The sequence below is a fragment of the Ochotona princeps genome, chromosome 17 (assembly GCF_030435755.1).
Source record: "Ochotona princeps isolate mOchPri1 chromosome 17, mOchPri1.hap1, whole genome shotgun sequence".
Taxonomy (NCBI): domain Eukaryota; kingdom Metazoa; phylum Chordata; class Mammalia; order Lagomorpha; family Ochotonidae; genus Ochotona; species Ochotona princeps.
Genome location: NC_080848.1, coordinates 35,704,415 through 35,722,409, shown reverse-complemented (window position 1 = coordinate 35,722,409; position 17,995 = coordinate 35,704,415). Strand labels below are relative to the sequence as shown.

The following is a 17,995-nucleotide window of genomic DNA, read 5'->3' as shown; positions in this document are numbered from 1 at the left end:
AGCCTTGATGCCTGGAATTCAGGATGCACTGGGTTTGGGGACACTGGACGTGGAGACCCAGGCTGTATCGGGGTGGGAAGTGACGATCTCATGTTGGGCCAAACGATAGTGTGTCAATGGCATCCTGGAGGAAAAGACCAGAAGATAAGAAGTTTGAACCCTGAGACCCAGAGGGGAATGACACCTGGAGATGGTGACTGTTGGAGGTGACAGCTGAAATTGTGATGGTGGCCAAGCTGGTGGGGCCCTTGGCTGGCATCTCAGGTGTTCGGGGAGCAGGAGCCAGGAATGCCAAGTATTCTTTTTTTTTTTTTTTTTTGGTTAATTTATCTCTTTTTTTTAAAATTATTTTTTAATAATCTTATTTAGTTGATGAGGGAACAAAGGGTCAAGGGCTACAGGGTGAAAGTGGGTAATACCATTGTTTCCATACCAATATCATTTTACCCTGTATCTGGGGTCAGGGAAAAAAACAAAGGGAAAAGCCCCACCCAACCTCCCACCCATCCCAGATCCCCAACGGGAGGCGCGCTCTGAGGGTCCTGCTCATACAGTTTTGATAGTTCATCAGTTCTGGATTGCTGCCAATCTCTCAGTTCCAATCGCAATGAATCCTATTCAGAATCCACTGGCTGACAGTCTTCATGGTTGGGGTTCTAAGATCAGCAGTTCAATTGGAGGGATCTCCAAAAAAACTTCATCTGAGATGATCCCAGGCCTGATTCTTGTGCGAGTTTGCTAGTACAGAGTCCGACTCCGTCCGTCACACCAATCAGCTTATGCTCATGCTGGTCGTTGGGATTGCTGGGTTCGTTCTGTTTCCAGGCCTGTCTTCCTCGTGAACCAGCGTGTGTTGTAGTCCAGTTCGATCCTGCCCACTTCATGCTCAGTCCTCACGCAAACCGGTTGGAGCTGCAGCCTAGTTGGGGCGACTCCCCATAACCCACACCAGTTCTGCCCCCTACCCTGACTCCCATGCTTGCCAGTATGCACCGCAGTCTTGTCAAGTCTGTCCCACATCCTGTTTAGCTCTCGCACATGTCGATGGGCATTGAAGCCCAGCTCAACCCAACCAACCTACTATCCAGCCCACACACCTACTGAGGAATGCCAAGTATTCTGCAGTTTCTGGGATTCCCCTAAACCCTGCAAATTCTCCTAAACCCTAGGAGGGTCCCGGATGGGAGGGTGTGACCCTGGGGAAGGGCAGCATTTGAAAGCATTGAACAGGAGAGGAGCTGGAGATGGTGGCAGGGGAATGGCTAAAGAACAGAAGAAGCCTGTTTTGGAGGAAGCTGTAGGAAAAGCCAGAGGAAGGAAGAACCTTATCAAGAAGCTAGCAGCCCAGAAATGGTCAGTTATGCAAGAGCAAGCAAGGGTGGGGGTGTTAGCTTGCAAACTGCCTACCTTGAGGCTTTTGTGGCTGCTAGTGAGAAAGAAGCCCTTCCCCACCTCTCTGCTAGCCTGAGTACTCCCTGCAGTGCTCCCTGGAACCAGGCCGAGTGTCTACACTGGGCCATCTGCACAGGCCAGGAGGGAGGACCCTCCTTCTGCATTCTCATTCCTGCAGCAGGCTCCCATTTGGCACCCATCTTGGGGCAAGGCCTGGGTCCTCTGGGCTTGGGGGAGGCCCAGCCTAGAAAGGCTTGGGCCCTGACCCCCATCCCCCTGCCACCTTTGAACTCTTGGGGCCAGGCCAGGACCTGCTGTAAGGGTACAACTTGCTGTATTTTGTCCCTGGCTATTTCCCCAGGAACCTGGAGGCTCCCTGGGTAGTACAGAAGGAGGAAAAGCCAGTGGAGGTAAGGCTGCTCCTAGTTGTGACATTGGCCAGCTGTTGTCTCTTCAGGGGGCACATCCCCTGCTGAGCTGCATCTCGGCTTCTGTTCCCTTGCAGCAGACCAGTTTTTGTCACTCCTCAGAGGGTCCCGCTGCTGGGCAGACAGGAGAGCCCAAATACCACAGGGAAACCCATGGTTCATGATTTCCAGAGCTGCCTGTAGGGTACACTGGCTCTGCCAAACCAGGTGTCAGAATTGTGTTTAAAAAGTATTTGTTTATATGAAATACAGTGACAGAGAGGGAGAGAGAGCTCTTCTATCTGCTAGTTCACCCCCAAGTGTCTACAACTGCTGGGGCTGAGCCAGGCCAGTCAGGGGCCTGGAACTCATCTTGGTTTCCCATGTTGGTGGCAGGGTCCCATGCACTTGGGCTGTTATCTGCTGCTTTCCCAGTGATCAGATTCATGATCAGGGATGGAGCTGGATGAGAAGCAGCCAGGCCTTGAACAGACATGTACTCCCAGCATTGCAGGCGGCAGCTTACTCTGCTATCCCACAACACTCGCCCTAGGTGTTGGGATTCTGAGTTGCTTCCCTTCCAGCTGATAAGTCACCTACCCAAGTGCCCACAGTCTTTCTCCCTCATCTGGCCTCTCCTCTCGGAGTCACCCACCATTTCCCCACCTCTTGTAACTAAAGCAAGGGCTCTTTCTTTTTGGTATGCCACTGGTCCCTTTGTGCTCAATCTAATGAGACCTGTGGATAGAAAAATCTTTTAAAGAATATGAAATACAGGGCCTGTCGAGGTGGCCTAGTGGCTAAAGTCCTCGCTTTGAATGTGCCAGGATCCCATATGGACCCCGGTTCTAATCCCGGCAGCCCTGCTTTCCATCCAGCTCCCTGCTTGTGACCTGGGAAAGCAGTCGAGGATAGCCCAATGCCTTGGGACCCTGCACCCGCGTGGGAGACCTGGAGGAAGTTCCTGGCTCCTGGCTTTGGGCTGGTGCAGCACTGGCAGTTGTGTTCACTTGGGAAGTGAATCATCGGGACGGAATATCTTCCTCTCTGTCTTTTCTCTTCTCTGTATATCTGACTTTGTAGTAAAAATAAATAAATATTTAAAAAAATATGAAATACAGAGGCCAGTGCCATGTCTGCTTTAAATGCCCATATGGGATGTCAGTCTTGTAGGCATTGGCTTAACTCACTGTGCCACAGTGTCGACCCCATGAATCTGTGAAATTGAACCAGTTTTACAATCCTCACATTGATAATCCCTGAGCCAAAGGATTCATGTTCCTAAACAAGGAACCTGCAGATGCTACATCCATTGGGAGAAGTGTCAGGACAGGTGGGTTGCTTGCCCGACATTGGTTAAACGCCTGGCGCTGAGTGGCCAGCAGAGGGCAGCATCAGAGCGCTGCATTTTACAAGTGTGAAGGCCAGCGGGCCACCAACAAGCAACAAACTATGCCCCAAGTCCTACCTGCTTGCTTGCCACCTGTCTTCCTTGTGTTGGGGTTCAGCTGAATGGGGCCATGAGACAGCCTATGGACTCTTTGGAGCAGTTGTTCTCTGCTTGTCTGGACTCCCAGTGTCTGAGCCATGCAGGTGGGTTCCAGGAAAGAGCTTTCACTAAACTCTTGCTCTGCCCTACAGGCCTGGGGCTCAAGACACAGGCCAGAGCTAGACAGAATTGGAGTGCAATACCAGGTAGAGATGGCAGAGAGCCTTCAACCTCTTCCTAGACAGCCAAGCCAGGTGAGAGCAGGCAGGCCTTCCTCACAAGTGTATCAATTGCCCATACCTTCTCCCACACCCTGCCACACCCAAGCTCTTTGGCCTTGGACCCATTCTTGGAGCCTGGGAAGAGAGGGCGCTGGTGGACGCTGGGATCCTATCAGCGAGATCCTTTGCAGAGCCGTCCTCCTAGAAGTATGTGTTAACTATCCCCCCACTCCACACAAGTTGGTCCCCCTTTCTAAGCAAAGGCCCTGCCTGAGACCTGAGCTCCCCAACTGTGCATCAGACACACCTGCTGGGTTCTTGAGGCTGAAGTGTACACGCCTGGGCACTGGGCTTAAAGTGGGACTGAGGGTCCCTGGCCCTCCAGGGACCACCATCTGGGGCTAGCACCAGACTGTGTCTCCCTCCTGCATCAGTGGATCCCAGAACCCCACACAGACCTGAAATCTCTCCCAGCCAAGGACAGAAAGTACATGGGAAGGGACAGCCTGGCCTGGTCAATGCCCCCCTTCTTCTATGGGGAGATTGACAAGTGGATCTCAGTGGGGAGGAGTGGGGACAGGGGGAGGGCGGTCTGCTCCTCACATGTCTGCAGAAGTCCTCTTGCCACCTGCTCCCTTAGCCTCCCCAGCCTGGTCAGGAAGTCCTCCTGGATGCCTCACTCTTTGGATTTGTAAGACTTCACAGTTCAGGGTAGGAGTGATGTCACAGCCCAGGGCTAATACTGTCAGGTGGCCTGAGCTTTCTACCCTGGGTGGAGGTAGGGGAAGCCCAAAAGGAAGGCTGCATAGGCGAGACCACAAGGCACTTGCTTTATTGTACCAGGGCAGGGGACAAAGGCAGACCATGGAGAGGTCTGCTTGGTGCCTCATATGAACCAACCTCAGGAGGTTCTTGTCACCTACAGGCTCCTGGAGTAAGTTGGGGTTCCCACTTGGTGGGGGGTTCGGCTCTTGATTAGGGCATGACCAGCACCTGGGCCATACCCCAGGACTTCAGGATCCTTCCTTCGTGTGCTTCCTGGGCCTATGGGTGCTGCCCACCAGCCTGGCCAGGCTTCTCCTCTTTGAATGCCCAGGCTGCCTGAGACAATCGGAAGCTGCGAGTAAGCCATGACCTAAGCTACAAGGAGGAGTGAGATGGTAGTGACCTGGAGAAGCCTGTCCTGCACCTGGGATTGGGGGTACTGATTCAAGTTTCCAAGGGCAAGGGCATTGCTGAATACTCCATGTCACAACTGGGCTCAGTTGGTCCCAGGGCAGAAGCTGCCGCTACACCTGGGTGTGGGGGGAAGGTTCACAAAGTGGAGGCTGAGGATGGCAGAGCCTGGCACAGACCTGGGCTTCTCAGGAGGTGCTTCCTCTTGGAGGCCAGGGGTGACAACAGCCAGCGTGGGAGGAGCTCTCTGGCTGCTCCTCCAGCTGGGCTCTTGGGAGGAAGATGGGGGAATAAATACAGGGGGAAGCACAGGATGAGGGTGAGGCCAGGCCCCACATGGATGTGGGCGTGGGCATGGGATTCCAGTGGGAGCTCTCACGGCGGCTTGAGGGCCCAGGGGCTTCTGGCCATCCAAGCCCCCACATATGCAGCTGTGCCAAGGCTCTCTGGGCCCTGGTGGGCGAGTCTGGGGGTTGGCACGTGGGTGGTGTGGGTCTCAATGACCCTGAGTGGGTGCATGTGTGTGCTCAAGGGCTGAATGTGGGTGGGTGTGAACTGGGCAGACTGCTGTCTTCTTCTTTGGACCCTGATACGAGCTCTTCAGTGGCAGGAATGAGTGAGGGGTGACGTCCTGGGGGTTGTCCTTGATGCCCCAGCCGCCAGCTGACAGACTGAGTGACTGAAGGGACAGGGAGCATGTGTTCCTTCCTTGACCTTTAGAGGGGCCCGACGTGGGCAACCAGCCAGGACTTCAAGACCAGGTGGAGGCTGGTGCTGACGCCGGGCAGAGATCAGGCCAGAGCCATGGGCTTGGAGCTGGGGCTGAGGTACATGGAGGGACCAGCGGGGGCCGTGGGAGGCGTGGGCTCCAGTTCCATGAAGGCTGAGTACAGAGTGGTGAGGTGCAGATCTCCCAGGGCCCCAGAGCCCTCACTGCCTGGTGGTGCCAAGTCACCTGCCCCATTGCCTGTCTCTGACAAACAGGGCTCTGGGGGGAAGCAGTGGGGGGGTGGAGGAGGCTGTGGCATCGAAGATGACGTCGGAGACGAGTTCACCAGCACCAGGGGGTCGAGGGCCAAGCTGTCGTCCTTCAACTGTTCCCACAAGTTTCCTAGTTGGGGGGGAGAGAACAGGTGTCATCGGGAGGCACCTGAGAAGCCCCCTCAGAGCCCCCCTGTCCAAGCTCTTCATGGGTAGTAGAGAAAAGGGGGATGGGGGTGAGGACTGGCACTAGCTGTATGAGCCCTGGCACATGCTGACCCTCTCTGACCCTAAGATTCCTCCTCCCAAGTAGCACAATCTGACCCTGGTGACCTAGAGGTTGGGGGCAAGGTACTGAAAAGGGCCAGTGATTTGAGAACTGCCCACCAGAAGGCCTGCAAATGCCATGCCCTCCAGGACAGCCTGGGAGACTCCCAGGAGCTCCTCCTGCTGCTCCCTGCAGAGACTCCCGAGGAAGTGGATCTGCAGCCCAGGCCAAGGATTTTCCCACCATGCATTGCTGGATATGATGGACGTATCTCCTCAGGCGGCCTCCATGGCAGGCCCCGGTGGACAGCAGCAGTACCAGGGAGAGAATAGTGCACCTGCTCCCTCTCTGTGTGTGTCATGTGATCTGCATCATGGCAGGCTAGGGTCATGGAGTTCAGAGCATGACCCTGGCTGACTGCACCCCATTCGTAACTCTTTTTAGCTAAGTTGAAAGGGCAGGCAAGATGGGGTGGGACTAGTGGATCCTGTCCCTTCACAGCTGTCCTCAATCTCTCCAGGCCTGCCCAGCTCTGACGTCTCCCACTCCCATGGGCTCCTCTGTGGCTTCTCTGCGTTAGAAGACCAACTCTGATAGACGCAAAGGCTGCTGAGAATGTTTAGTCCCTCCCAGGCGAGTGCAGAACAAATCATGGAACCCCATTCAATCGAGCCAGAGCTGAGAGTGGCTTGAAGATGGGGTCAACTGGGACGTGTCCAGTGGGGCCGGGAAGGAGGAAGGCTACAGCGAGGGGCAAGGGTGTTCCCTGTTGCTACTCTTGGTTCTCTGCTTCAGCTGATCCGAAAGCCAGCAGCCTGGGGACTCAGAGGGGGGGCTGCCCCGGCTCACCCTGGAAGTCAAAGTCGGTAAGAGAGGGATTGATGGCGTCCAGGTCAGTGCTGAGGTCTCCGTCTGGCAGGAGCGTGTCATGCATGGTCCTGGCTGGGGAAGGCTCGGCTAGCAGCTTGGTGCCATGGCTGGGCGGGGTGTGGGCAGGCAGAGGTGAGTCCTGGGGGGCGCCTGGCTGGGCCCGCAGCTCCAAGTGCCCATCTGGCTGCGGGAACAATGGTTGTGGGGGTCCAGGTGGGGCCAGGCCCGGCGACAGGTGAGGATATGTCTGCCCGTAGCAGGAGGGCACTTGTCCTCCTCCCAGCAGGTCCTGTAGGGGATTCTTGCCAGGAATTGGGCCCGGAGCTGGGTGCAGTGAGTGTAGTGGCTGGGAGAGCCCAGCTGGAGGAACCAGTGGCCGAATGGAGCTGGAGCCTGCCAGCCCAGGGGGCGGACAGCCCAGCAGCGGGCAGCCCAGTTTCTCCCTCTTATCTCCAATGAGGCTGTCCAATTCTTCTGTAAAGGCCCAAAAGAGAAGGAACACAGTGAGAACTCCCTCCTTCCTTGTCCCCTCCGGCCCTGGCACCCTCACTCAGACTGTGTCCCCCCTGGTTTCTGGATCCTTCTGGGCATGGCCTGGCAGCCTCACCTGGCTTGGCCATGCTTTTGCGCACAGCGATGGGGTCTTTCCGTTTCCACTTCTGCAGTTCCTCCTGCATCTTGTCGATCTTGGCTGGATTGAGGGCCCACAGGCAGCCCTTGCGAGACGAACTGCCCGATTTGTTCTCCACCTTCTCGAAGCACTTGTTGAGGGAGAGGTTGTGACGGACGGAGTTCTTCCAGCCATCAGGTGCTGTCTGCCAGAGCCAGGCAAGGCAAGAAATTAGGCTGGTACAAGGCAGCTGGACTGGCTCCAGATATGGGCTCTGGAACATTCCTTGGTCCCTCTTGGGCACCGAGCTGGCACCTGCTATCTATCACTCTCACCAGCATTCAGCATGTGCTTGATACTTTTCAGTAGTGGCAAAGGGGTGAGCAGGAATCTGGACCACAAAATCTCCCTAAAATCTGCCTTTATCTGATCCCCTTCCGAAAGCCAGGGGGGGGTTAGGGTAATCCATGCTGCAGCCCCCTGCTTTATGCCTTGGCTGAAGTTGGTTCACTTTCAACTGGGTGGTCAGGCCTCTGCTGGATGCCCCTGGGGACAGGCAACTTGTTATTCAGAGCTCTCCTGTGCCAGCCTCAGAAAGGGCATCAGAGAGACTCCATCTCCTGACCCCTCTGGGCCTGACTGGCAGAGAAGGAAGAGCAAGGACAGAGGGTGGCTGGGCAGGTGTGTGTGGCACAGATGTCATAGTGCACTGGGCTGGGTGTGGGGGGAGCGTATGTAGGGAGCATGTGCCCATGTCTGCCCTCAGTGCTTCTGGCTGGTGCTGGCGGTGTCCTCTATGAATGTGGACAGTTGAGTGTGAGAAAATCTCCCCAGGTATGCATGTGAGTGCCCACAACTGTATGAAGGGTAGGCGTGTGTGTGAGTGTGCCCAGGGGGCGTGTCCCAGTGGGGAGGCCAGGCCTCAGGCGGAAGGTGCTCGTGCCAACAGAATAAACACCCATTAGGCAGCCTGGTCATGCCACCAGTGCAGTAATTGTGCCCAGGGAGGGTTGTAAAAACCATTAGGCTGACTCAGTTGGGTGAGAGGCGGTGGCGGAGGTGCCAGTGGTGGGCCCCCTGCTTACCCTCCCTTCTCCAGGCTCTGTGTCAGTCCTGAGCCCAGAAGGGCTAAGTGTGGGCACAGCACCCGCTCTGCCCGGTGGGGCTTCTGCCCCCTCATCCTTTCAGCCCAGCCCTCTGCTTAAATAGGAGCAGCCACTCCCTGCTCCCCAGCTCTCTTGCCTCAGGGAGAAGCCAAGGTGAATCATGCCCTGCAGAACCGGGCCCTAATGTCAGCATCATGGGGAGCAGCTGACAGGGGCTGATAGGACCTTTCTTGAAAAGGGGGAACAGCTGGCTGGGGAGGGGGCTGGTGGCAATGAACCCCCAGATCCCTAGGGACCACCAGAGCAGGTAGCTGGGGATACAGCTTCTGCGAGGAGTTGAGGCTCTGTCGCCCCATGGGCAGGGTTAATGGGCACTGGGGCTTTTATAGCCCTATAAATCGGTGACTTTAGGATGCCAGGGCAGCCCCCACCCCAGCCACTTCCTGTTTGGAAGATGAATGGTCAGCACTAACAATTATGTCCAGTGGCTGGACACTTCCCTAGCCCTACATCCCTGACTCATGGGGTTCTGGGACGCCCACATCAACTGCCTTGGGCGTGACTTGGGCTGTCCACCCCAGGTCCACTTGTCCTGGAAAAAAACAACCTTCAAATGGGAAGTGAGAGAGGGAGGGGGCAGGGGCTCTTTGAACTCATTCCTTGGCTTGGTGGGAGGGGCACTGCCAGAAGAATAGAAGGATCTATGCACTGATGGATCCAACCCATTTTGCAGGTTGGAAAACTGAGGCCCAGAGATTATCTAACCTTAGGTCATCCAAAGAGGAAGGGACAGAGCCTAGACCCCAATGCTGCCCCCTAACTAAGCTGGATGAGAGTCCCCACTGGGTTACTCCATGGAACTGGCCTCTCCAGCTGGGGCCTGTCCCATGTGCATAGATGCTTTCCCTCTGAAGTCCAAAGTAAACTCGGGGGTGAGGCAACTGGCTAAGAACAACAACAAGAACCACAAGAAAAAAAAAGCTGTTAGACCTCTTCACTCTTCAGTCCCATAAAACAGGGATTACACGGCTCCTAGGAAAAATAATTAAGGCAGGAAGATGAGCTGCAGGGAGGGGTTGGGGGGGGCGCTGGCTGGGAGTTGGCCAGAAGGGTGGGAAGACCGGCTGAGAGCAGTGGGTGGAGTCTTCATCCCTCTCTCTCTGGTCTGGCCCCTTGCAGCCCCAGAGGAAGCCCCCAGAGCTGGAGGGATCAGGCAGAGTTTGACCCCTAGATGTGCCAGGGGCTGAGGGATCCAAGTCTCTTCCCGCCCCCTTTCCCTTCCAGACCCTCCAGGGACCCACACACATCCCCATGCCTGGCCAGAGCACTCCGCCACCTTGCCCACTCCTCAGCAAACACATGCTGGCTGGCTGCAATTATTTCTGTTTGGGACAGCCAGGGAGTTGATGGGGCAGGAGCTGCCAGCTGGCAGGTGCAGCCAGGCACTACCCAGCTCCTGCTCTCTGCCTGGGTGGCAGCTAAGATGGCAGTTCTCAGCATGCAGGTGCCAGAGAAGGCGTTCACGAGCTTCAGTCTCCTCCATGCCTGCCTCTGGAGAAGCAGTCTGTGCTGGAGGGGAAGTGGAGAGTCCAGGAAGCTAATGGCTGGATGCGCTTGCCGAGGGGCCTGGGGCAGATGGATCAACTTGTTCGGTGTGTTTGCCTGGCCTGCCTCCAGGAAGGGAATAGGATTGAGGCCCCTGGAGCTCCCTTTGTGGAGGACAGGAACAGGTCCTGTTTCAGGGGTCGGGGTGGGGAAGGGGGAAGGTGGATGAGCCAGCCAATCTCCTGGGACACTCGGAGGCTGGGAAGCCCACACCCTGCTCTCTGGCAGAACCGCAGCTCAGCCTGCTACCCACAGAGGCTGATCCTTATCTCACGCTGCAAGGCAGCCTCGGCCCCAGCACCTTGACAACACAAGTGGCCAGCTCTGCCCACCCCTCAACTCTCCAGCGTGGGAGCAGGAGTGGAGACAGTGTCTCATGTCTTCCCCAAGCTCTTCTCCCACCCCTCCATTGGGTGGGTGGCTGTTCCCTGAAGCTCCCCAGGGGCTACCATGTCCCCTTTCCTCAACGTTCCTCTGCAGCCCCACGGGAGCCTGAGCTCTCTGCTCCCATGCCTGTCCTTTGCCAGCTGTCGCTGTAACTCTGGGCTGAACCATCTGGCTGCAGAGAGGTGGAGCTTGCCCAGCTCCCGGGGGTGGGGGCAGCGGTGGGCAGCGGTGGGGTGCAGCTGGACCACGGACTGACCTTGAAGTAAGGAAAGTGCTCCGTCATGAAGTTGTAGATCTCACTGACAGGAAGGCTGCCGGTTTTACTGTTCTTAAGGGCCATGAAGATGAGGATGCTGAAGAGAGAGAAAGTCTCTGAGAGCCAGGATCTCTGTCCAAGGGCTGCACCCACCCCAACCCTCAGTGAGAGTTGCTGTGAGGAGAGAGTGTGAGAGTGGAGGCTGATGTTAAGAATCGCTGCTGTGCTGGGGTCTGGTGAGAAGTGAGAAACCCTGGGCTGCCCTCCTGGCTTCAGCTGCTTATCAGCTCTGAGACCGGGGGTGCGGGCCTGTACCTCTGGGGCCTCCACTCCCTTGTAAGCTCATGGCCATGGTAAGGCAGGGGGTGAGGCTTTGCACGTGGATGGCGCTGAGTAGGCAGGAATTGGCAGCCCTCAGCTGCACGCCTGGTGGACAGGAATGAGGAGGTTGAGGCCTGGAGCCCCCCATGAGGGGTTGGGCGTATGTCCATACCCTGTTGCTTAACCCTCTCGGCAGCCTGGACTGCTGTCCTCCTGACCTTTTTCGGTTTTTGAAAGAGGAATAATCAGACTTGGAGAGATGAGGTAACTTGCCAGTAAATTCCAAAGCCTGCCCTTGAACCCAGCTCTGCTGAACCACGAGGCCCACCTGCTGTCCTCTCTGTATACACATCATCATCCCTCCCACAAACCCCTTCTTGAGGCTTCTGGCTGATGTTTAAGTTCCTCTTCCTTTCATTGAGCTTGCATTAGCTGTGGAATTGGCCACCACCTGGGGCCTGGCACATATTTGGTCAAGGGGCCCCGCTGGCTTGATGAATGGAAGGACAGAGAGAAGGGTCTCCAAGACAGATTGGGTGCTGCTGGTCCTTAGAACCCTGCCCAGAGAGGTCTCTGCAGATGCAAAAGATGATGGACAACAGAAGCCCATCTGCCATCCTGTCCATCTCTTGTCTGCTGGAGAGCCTTGGAGTGCCAGCTTCCTTCTACGTCTGGGGCGGGGGGGCGGGTGAGGGGGCAAGGCAGCTCCAGACCCTGTGCACAGGAGTTTAATCCTCAGCAGGCTTATCCCTGGGCCACCAGCACCTGTACAGTTGAGCCATAACCCTGAGTCCCCAGGGTTAGATGGAAGCTCACCCTATTTCCCTGCTCCTAGCAGCAATCCCCTGTTCATCTCTGGAAGCCCACTGGGTACAGCTTCTACTCCTGACCATTACCCTTGTACCTCGAGGATTTTATGACTCAGTTTCCCCAGGGGGTCCCTCCCCGGCTCCTCCCTCTGGCCCAGGAGTGTTTGGGAAGGTACCTGTAGGAGTAGATGGGTTTGGGGAAGAGCGGCTGGTGCGCATCAGTGCCGGCCTGCGGTGCGATCCGCTGGTAAGGGTAGTGAGCTGAACCCAGGTAGGGCACTGGGTAACTGCCACCACCCGGCACATACTGCAGAGGGCAAAGGGGCAGAGGTCAAAGGTGGTTCATTTACAGAAGATGCAGCCCAGAGTCTCCATCAGCATCCAGAAGAAGCATGGTGCTGCCTCCGAGGGGCTGGCAGCCATGTGAGTATTGGAGGGCTGGGAGGAGGCCAATGCTGAGGCCTTAATGAACTCTCTCTTGAGCCTGGTGGCGTGGCCTAGTGGCTAAAGTCCTCGCCTTGAAAGCGCCAGGATCCCATATGGGCGCTGGTTCTAATCCCGGCAGCTCCATTTCCCATCCAGCTCCTTGCTTGTGGCCTGGGAAAGCAGTCGAGGTTGGCCCAATGCCTTGGGACCCTGCACCCACGTGGGAGACCTGGAGGAAGTTCCTGGCTCCTGGCTCCGGATCAGCACAGCACCAGCCGTTGCTCTCACTTGGGGAGTGAATCATTGGACGGAAGATCTTTCTCTCTGTCTCTCCTCGTCTCTGTATTTCTGACTTCGTAATAAAAATAAAATAAATCTTTAAAAAAAAAAAAAAAAGAACTCTCTCTTCAGCTCCATCCTCTTGGCCCTGGACATGCCCCAAGTTGCCATGGTGATGAGAGGACCTGGTCCCTGACCACTGGATGATCCAGGTCTTCCTTCCATTCTCTGGCACAGTTGTGCTAGAAATGGGATGTCCAGCCTGGGTGTTTGCTGGGCATTGCCACCTTTTACAAGTTTCAGTGGCTCTTTGAAAAAGCCGGTCATGGTGGTGGACAGGTGCGGGTGGGAGGTGGTTTTACGGTGAAGGCGTGGCCGTGGTGCCAGGGACGGTGTTTTATTGGGGCAGGGGGTAGGAGACTCTCACTCCCCCAGCTGCTCCAGGCTGAAGGGCTCTTTCCAGGTCACCAGAGTGACACTTAGTGCCTGAGTCACCCTCTCTCCAGGCTCCATAAAGCCCTGGGTGCGGCCATCTTGTTAGGGGAGGGGGTGCAGACAGCAGAGGGCATCAAAGCAGGGATAGGCATGGTGAGGCCATCTGAGGACTAGTGGCTTCTTAGCCCTGCTGTGGCTCAGCCCCGGTTTGGGCAGGCTGCCTCAGGGACACCTCCTACCCTCCCTGGGGCACATGAGCCTTGGGATAACTTTAGCCGTCCCAACCAGGCCCCTCCGGTCTGGGATTGGGGAGGATGTCCCCTGCCTATACTCCCTGTGCTTCCTTCCATTTCTTTCTTTGACTCACAAAGCAGGGCAGCCAACTCCCCCAACTTCCCCCACTGCCCCCCCCCCACCCCCCGCCTGCTTCCATGGCTGGGCCAAGATCAGGACCAGTGGCACAGAGCTGGGAGTAGAACCTGCTCCACAGGCAGGGCCTGTCTCTGGTGCCAGGCTGCAGGTGGATGGAGCCGGGCGCTGGGCAGTCACTTGCTGTGTCTTGCCCAATGACTCTGAGAGCTGCCTGGCTGCTCTGGGGCTCTTTTCTTTTTCTTTTTGAAAATCTCCAGCTCATGCCAGTTTGGGACAATTATCTGGCATCCTGCACAATTGGGAGGAGCTGAAGCTGGGCACGAGGGTGGGGAGGGCCAGGGATGCTGGGACTCCCTAGCCCCACACCTACTGTGCAGTCTCTCTAGGTCAAGGCCATATCTCAAGAAGGGGGCTGCCCCACATGTAAGCCCAGGGCTCTCTGGCCTGCTGACCTTGTGCCATAAATCACACATACTCTCTTGGCCCTGTCTTTGGGGTAGCTCCTCTTTTCCTCCCTTTTGGGTTCACATTACAATCCTGCCTCCTTCTCAGCCCCACTCTCTTATTTGAGATCTCTTAGGCACTACTGGGGGCTCAGAGAAGCCTTGCCCGTCCCTTGCTCCTGGTGTTCCAACCTGTGGATCAGGGCCCTGCTACCCTAATCTGCATATCCAGATGTGCACACCCTCCCCCCCACACCATCCTGAACCCCCTTGCCCCAGACTCACCTGGTGGAAGGGGGGCTGGGAGGGGCAGTACACGTGCTGCAAGGGATGCTGGTAGCAGTACATCCCAGGACCGTTCTCCAGAGCTGGGGCCTTGACCTTCACCTCTGAGCCCTACAGGAAGAGAAAGTAGATGGCCAGGTTGAGTCCTTTATTTCTCTCCCTTCCTTTTCCTGTGTCCTGAATCTTATACAAAAACAACTTCTCCACCTTCCCCTCCCAAAGCGCATCTCTAAAGAATGGACAGAAGGCAGAGGAGTGCAAAGATCTCAAAGGAACTCAGCAAGTTGACTGTGCAGCTGAAGCTGCTGGAACTGGAAGTGCTCCTCCCTGCCTTCCAGCCCTCTGTAGGTGAGCGCTGAGGCTGAGCTGTCCAGGGGAGTAGAGGAGACATGGCGATGTGCATGCTAAAGCTAGGGGAGGGCCAGAGGTCTCGTCAGGCCCACACAGAGTGCCAGGGACCTAGCACGGAGCTGCACCCCAAAGAAAGACAGGAGCAAGTTCAGCTGGGTCCCCAGAGGTAGGTCACTCTTCCTAGGTTCCCCAGGGGGCTAGGGAAACCAGCATCCAGGCCCAGAGGGGCCAATCAGCTGTCACCTCTTCCTGGGTGTGCCCTGGGGTGGCTGATGCTGAGATTGCCATAATCACAGAATCTTGGGCCTCCAAGGGCTGAGATCAGCTGTGTCCAACCCCTTCATTTGACAGATGACGGCCCTGAGCCCAAGTAGGGGAAATGATGCGGCCAAGGTTACCCAGACAGAAGCCCACTGAGCTGATGCGTACCAGTCCAGGCCAAGCCCAGTTGGTGACTGCCTTGGGTTCCTCCAGATCAGGGTTGAGTACTGGAGGTGGGGGAGTTGAGGGGGGTGGCAAACTTCTCTTAGCTTCCCTCTTCCCAAAGCAACTCTAAGCACCTCCTGTTAGCCTGACTTTTCCAGAGAGGCCCAGAGAGGTTTAGTGGCTTGTCCAAGACCATACACACAGCTGGAGGTATAGCTTTGCCAAGACACTGGGACCTTCCTAGGTGGCTTTCGAGCTCTTTCCAGAGACACACCCAGGCCTCGGTCTGTGCAAATGTCAGCTCCGTATAGTGAGGCTGGAAGGTGAGACCTGGCCTCTGTGGCTCCTCCCTCAACCCTTTTTCTCAGTCCCTGGAATGTGCTTCCTTCTCAATTTGCATATGGGTGGGTGGGGCCGGCTGGGCATCCTTGAAGCTTCCACAGAGAAGTCTAAGGCTGGAATCCTGACTCAGGAAGCCCTGGTAGGCTGCCAGCTTCCTTAGCCTGACCTGCCTCCCCGACCTGCCTCCCTTCGTGCTGCTCTAGGCCACCATCACCGCCCTCCTCTCCCTCCACCACAGTCGATGGGTGTCCAGCATGAAGCCAGGGAGCCCCTGCTCCCTCCAACCTGCTCTCTGAGCATGTGGCTTTCTGGGTGCAAGCCCATCTGGAGCAGCAGAAGTCTGGAACAAGCAGCAGGGGAACTCAAAGAACCTTTGCCAGGCCGTTAGGAAGCAAGACACCCACTAGCTACTGGTACTCACCAGGACTTGGGCATTGTGCTCTTGGCTTGTATAGGGAAGCCCACCACACCAGGCCTCAGCCGGGAAGCCAGGCAGGAAGGCCTCGGCCTCCCCCACGTCCACTGGGATCTCTTCGAAGGCCTCCAGCGAGCCTGGGGGCTTGAAAGGGTGTCCGTCAAGGGCCAGCACAGCCTGCGCCTCTGGGAAGACATCCTCGTGGATATGCCGCTTGTATGGGTGGAAAGGTGCGTGGTTGCCCTTGAGAAAGCGGCCTGGGCTGCTGGATGCGCCCTCCTCAAAGCCGAAGCCAGGATACTTGTCCGAGGGTGAGAGCCGGAAGGGGCCTGGACCTGGACCTGCTGGGCAGTGGCCCTGGGCTTGCTCAGGGCCTGGCGATGCGATGCTGGGGCTGTGTGGGGGCAGGGAGGGGGCCTTCTCTGGAGGACCGTCAGGTGCAAATGATGAGCAGCTGAAGCTGGTGTGCTTCTGGGAAGACAGAGGGGAGACAGCCCATGTTGGGTGGGGTGTGGGGGCAGGCTCCAGGGTCTGCCAACATGCTGCTCTATGCTGGGCTGAAGGCTCTGAGATGGAGCTCTGGGCAACTCTCAAATGATGGGGGAAGGCACAGCATGTCTTTGACACCCCTGATTGACAAGGTGGGGAACACTACCCATGATGCCCCAAGTCTCATGGGGCTCCACCCCCTGTGCCAGGCTCAGTGTGAGCAAAGGCCTGTGTATGGACACTTGTGGTTCTCGGCATCCCTGAGGACTTGTCTGCTGGTGGAAGGGATAAGCTAGACTCTGGGAAGTCCTTGTAGGGTGTGGTGACTGGTCCCCTATTGCTTGAATAGCCACAGCCCAGACCTTGGGAGCCAAGTACTTACACTCTGTGGAGCAGGAGAGCCAGGGAGGCCCGGCGCCTGCATGAGGTCCCCTTGGGGCTCGCCCTCCAGCCTGGCGGTGCCCGGCAGTGCGACGTCAGACTGTGGCGGGAGCAGTGATACCATCACCCAGTCCTGGCTTCGAAGAAAGCCGGCTACGATGAGAGGGAGGACCAGCGTCCAGGAGGGGCCGACCCCAGCCCCCACCCCCCCACTCCATTCCCGGCCTAGGCCATGTGGTGATAAGGGGCCAGAGCAAGAGAGGCAGACATGAGAGAAGGAAAGACAGAGTGAGAGAGAGAGAAAGAGAGAGAGAGAGAGAGAGAGAGAGAGTGCACACTGGCAGGGAGAGTAAAGGAGCAAAGAGGGGGACCTTTTGGGGAGGGACATGGCTGTCCCTGAGTTCTGCTCCTGCAGAGCCCTGATCCAGGCAGACCCTCCTTCTGGCTCCTTCCACTCAGTCCCCTCTATCATCAGGGACCAGGCGAGGTGACTTGGACAGGTCTTTCTGTCTAGTAGCTGGGCAGGTCCTGGGAAGAGCTGGGCAGGGGGTGGGGGGAAGGGAGAGCTGTGGCTGCTTCAGGTCCAGGTCTGGGCTTGGAGCAATCCCCACAAGGCAGGTGACACAGCCCTCAGCATAGGCGGGGCCTCTGCTGTGACTCCTGGGTCCTGAGCCTGGTTTGGCATGAACACAGCAGGATCTGGTACTTCAGGGGGTCCTGGCTGCCTGGTGGCCCACAGTGAAGGTACCAGCTGGCTCCGCACCCCACCCCCCCAAGAAATGTCCAAGAGTGTGTGCAAGTGCATCCTCCAAACTCTCCCAGCTGCAACTTGGTGTGGGTCCCTGCCCCTTTTGGAGTTTCCAGACTCCCCATGAAGACTCAAAGCCCTGGGCTCACTGATAGCTATCCTGAGGCCTTCCTCTCCTGGGAACCCACCCTATCCCGAGCTCCGTAGGGGTGGATAGGAGAACTCAGAGTGCAAAGCCAGGCCAGGCCCTTCCGGACTAGCTGAGTCAGCAAAACTCTGTGTGGTTGGACAGCACGACCTGCACTGCCAGGAGGAGTGACAGGGCCTCCCTTGTGGGCCTATGGTGAGTATCAAATGGAAGCATGTCTACAGAGTACCGAGCACGGGCTGTGTCCTTGTCCTGCTGGGGCACCTTCCATCTGGCCCGCCTTGTGTCTCTCCTCACCTGCAAACAGCAGCTGCTCCTGAGTTTATTCCTCTCCCCTCACTGTACTGGCCTCTGATCAAAGCCACCATTTACTAAGGGACAGGGCCCTGGGCAGAGGACTGGGATGGCTTCCTCATGCCTTCATCAGAACCAATCCGCCAGGAGGGCACATTATTAGCCCCACTGTCCACTGAAGGACACCAAATGTGAGAAGCCCTTATGGGACTTGCCAGGACTCGGCAGAGTCGGATTCTAACTCAGATCTGAGTCTGCACATT

General features: G+C 56.9%; 1 protein-coding gene across 2 annotated transcripts; it reads right to left on the bottom strand.

Annotated features, from left to right (window-relative positions):
- Positions 1 to 4,364: 4,364 nt before the first annotated feature.
- Positions 4,365 to 16,688, bottom strand: FOXN1 (forkhead box N1). 2 transcript variants are annotated; one of them, XM_004593908.2, is made up of 8 exons: positions 16,544 to 16,688; positions 15,679 to 16,143; positions 14,139 to 14,249; positions 12,075 to 12,205; positions 10,769 to 10,865; positions 7,412 to 7,619; positions 6,784 to 7,278; positions 4,365 to 5,796 (listed from the first exon to the last, which is right to left on the bottom strand). In XM_004593908.2, exons 1-8 carry the CDS (start codon positions 16,664 to 16,666, stop codon positions 5,477 to 5,479), a joined length of 1,950 nt encoding a protein of 649 aa, XP_004593965.2. In that variant the 5' UTR covers positions 16,667 to 16,688; the 3' UTR covers positions 4,365 to 5,476. The 2 variants fall into 2 exon arrangements, with proteins under 2 accessions (XP_004593965.2, XP_004593966.2); XM_004593909.2 differs by having other exon boundaries at positions 15,679 to 16,140; positions 16,544 to 16,666.
- Between the last annotated feature and the right edge of the window lie 1,307 nt (positions 16,689 to 17,995).

Coding starts and splice junctions, on each gene's coding strand:
- FOXN1 (XM_004593908.2), bottom strand. CDS start 16,666: ATGGTATCACTGCTCCCGCCACAGTCTGACGTCGCACTGCCGGGCACC. Junction 16,144..16,543: donor GCTCTCCTGCTCCACAGAGT/GTAAGTACTTGG, acceptor CTGTCTTCCCAG/AAGCACACCAGCTTCAGCTG. Junction 12,206..14,138: donor CCCAGCCCCCCTTCCACCAG/GTGAGTCTGGGG, acceptor TGCCCTCTGCAG/TATGTGCCGGGTGGTGGCAG.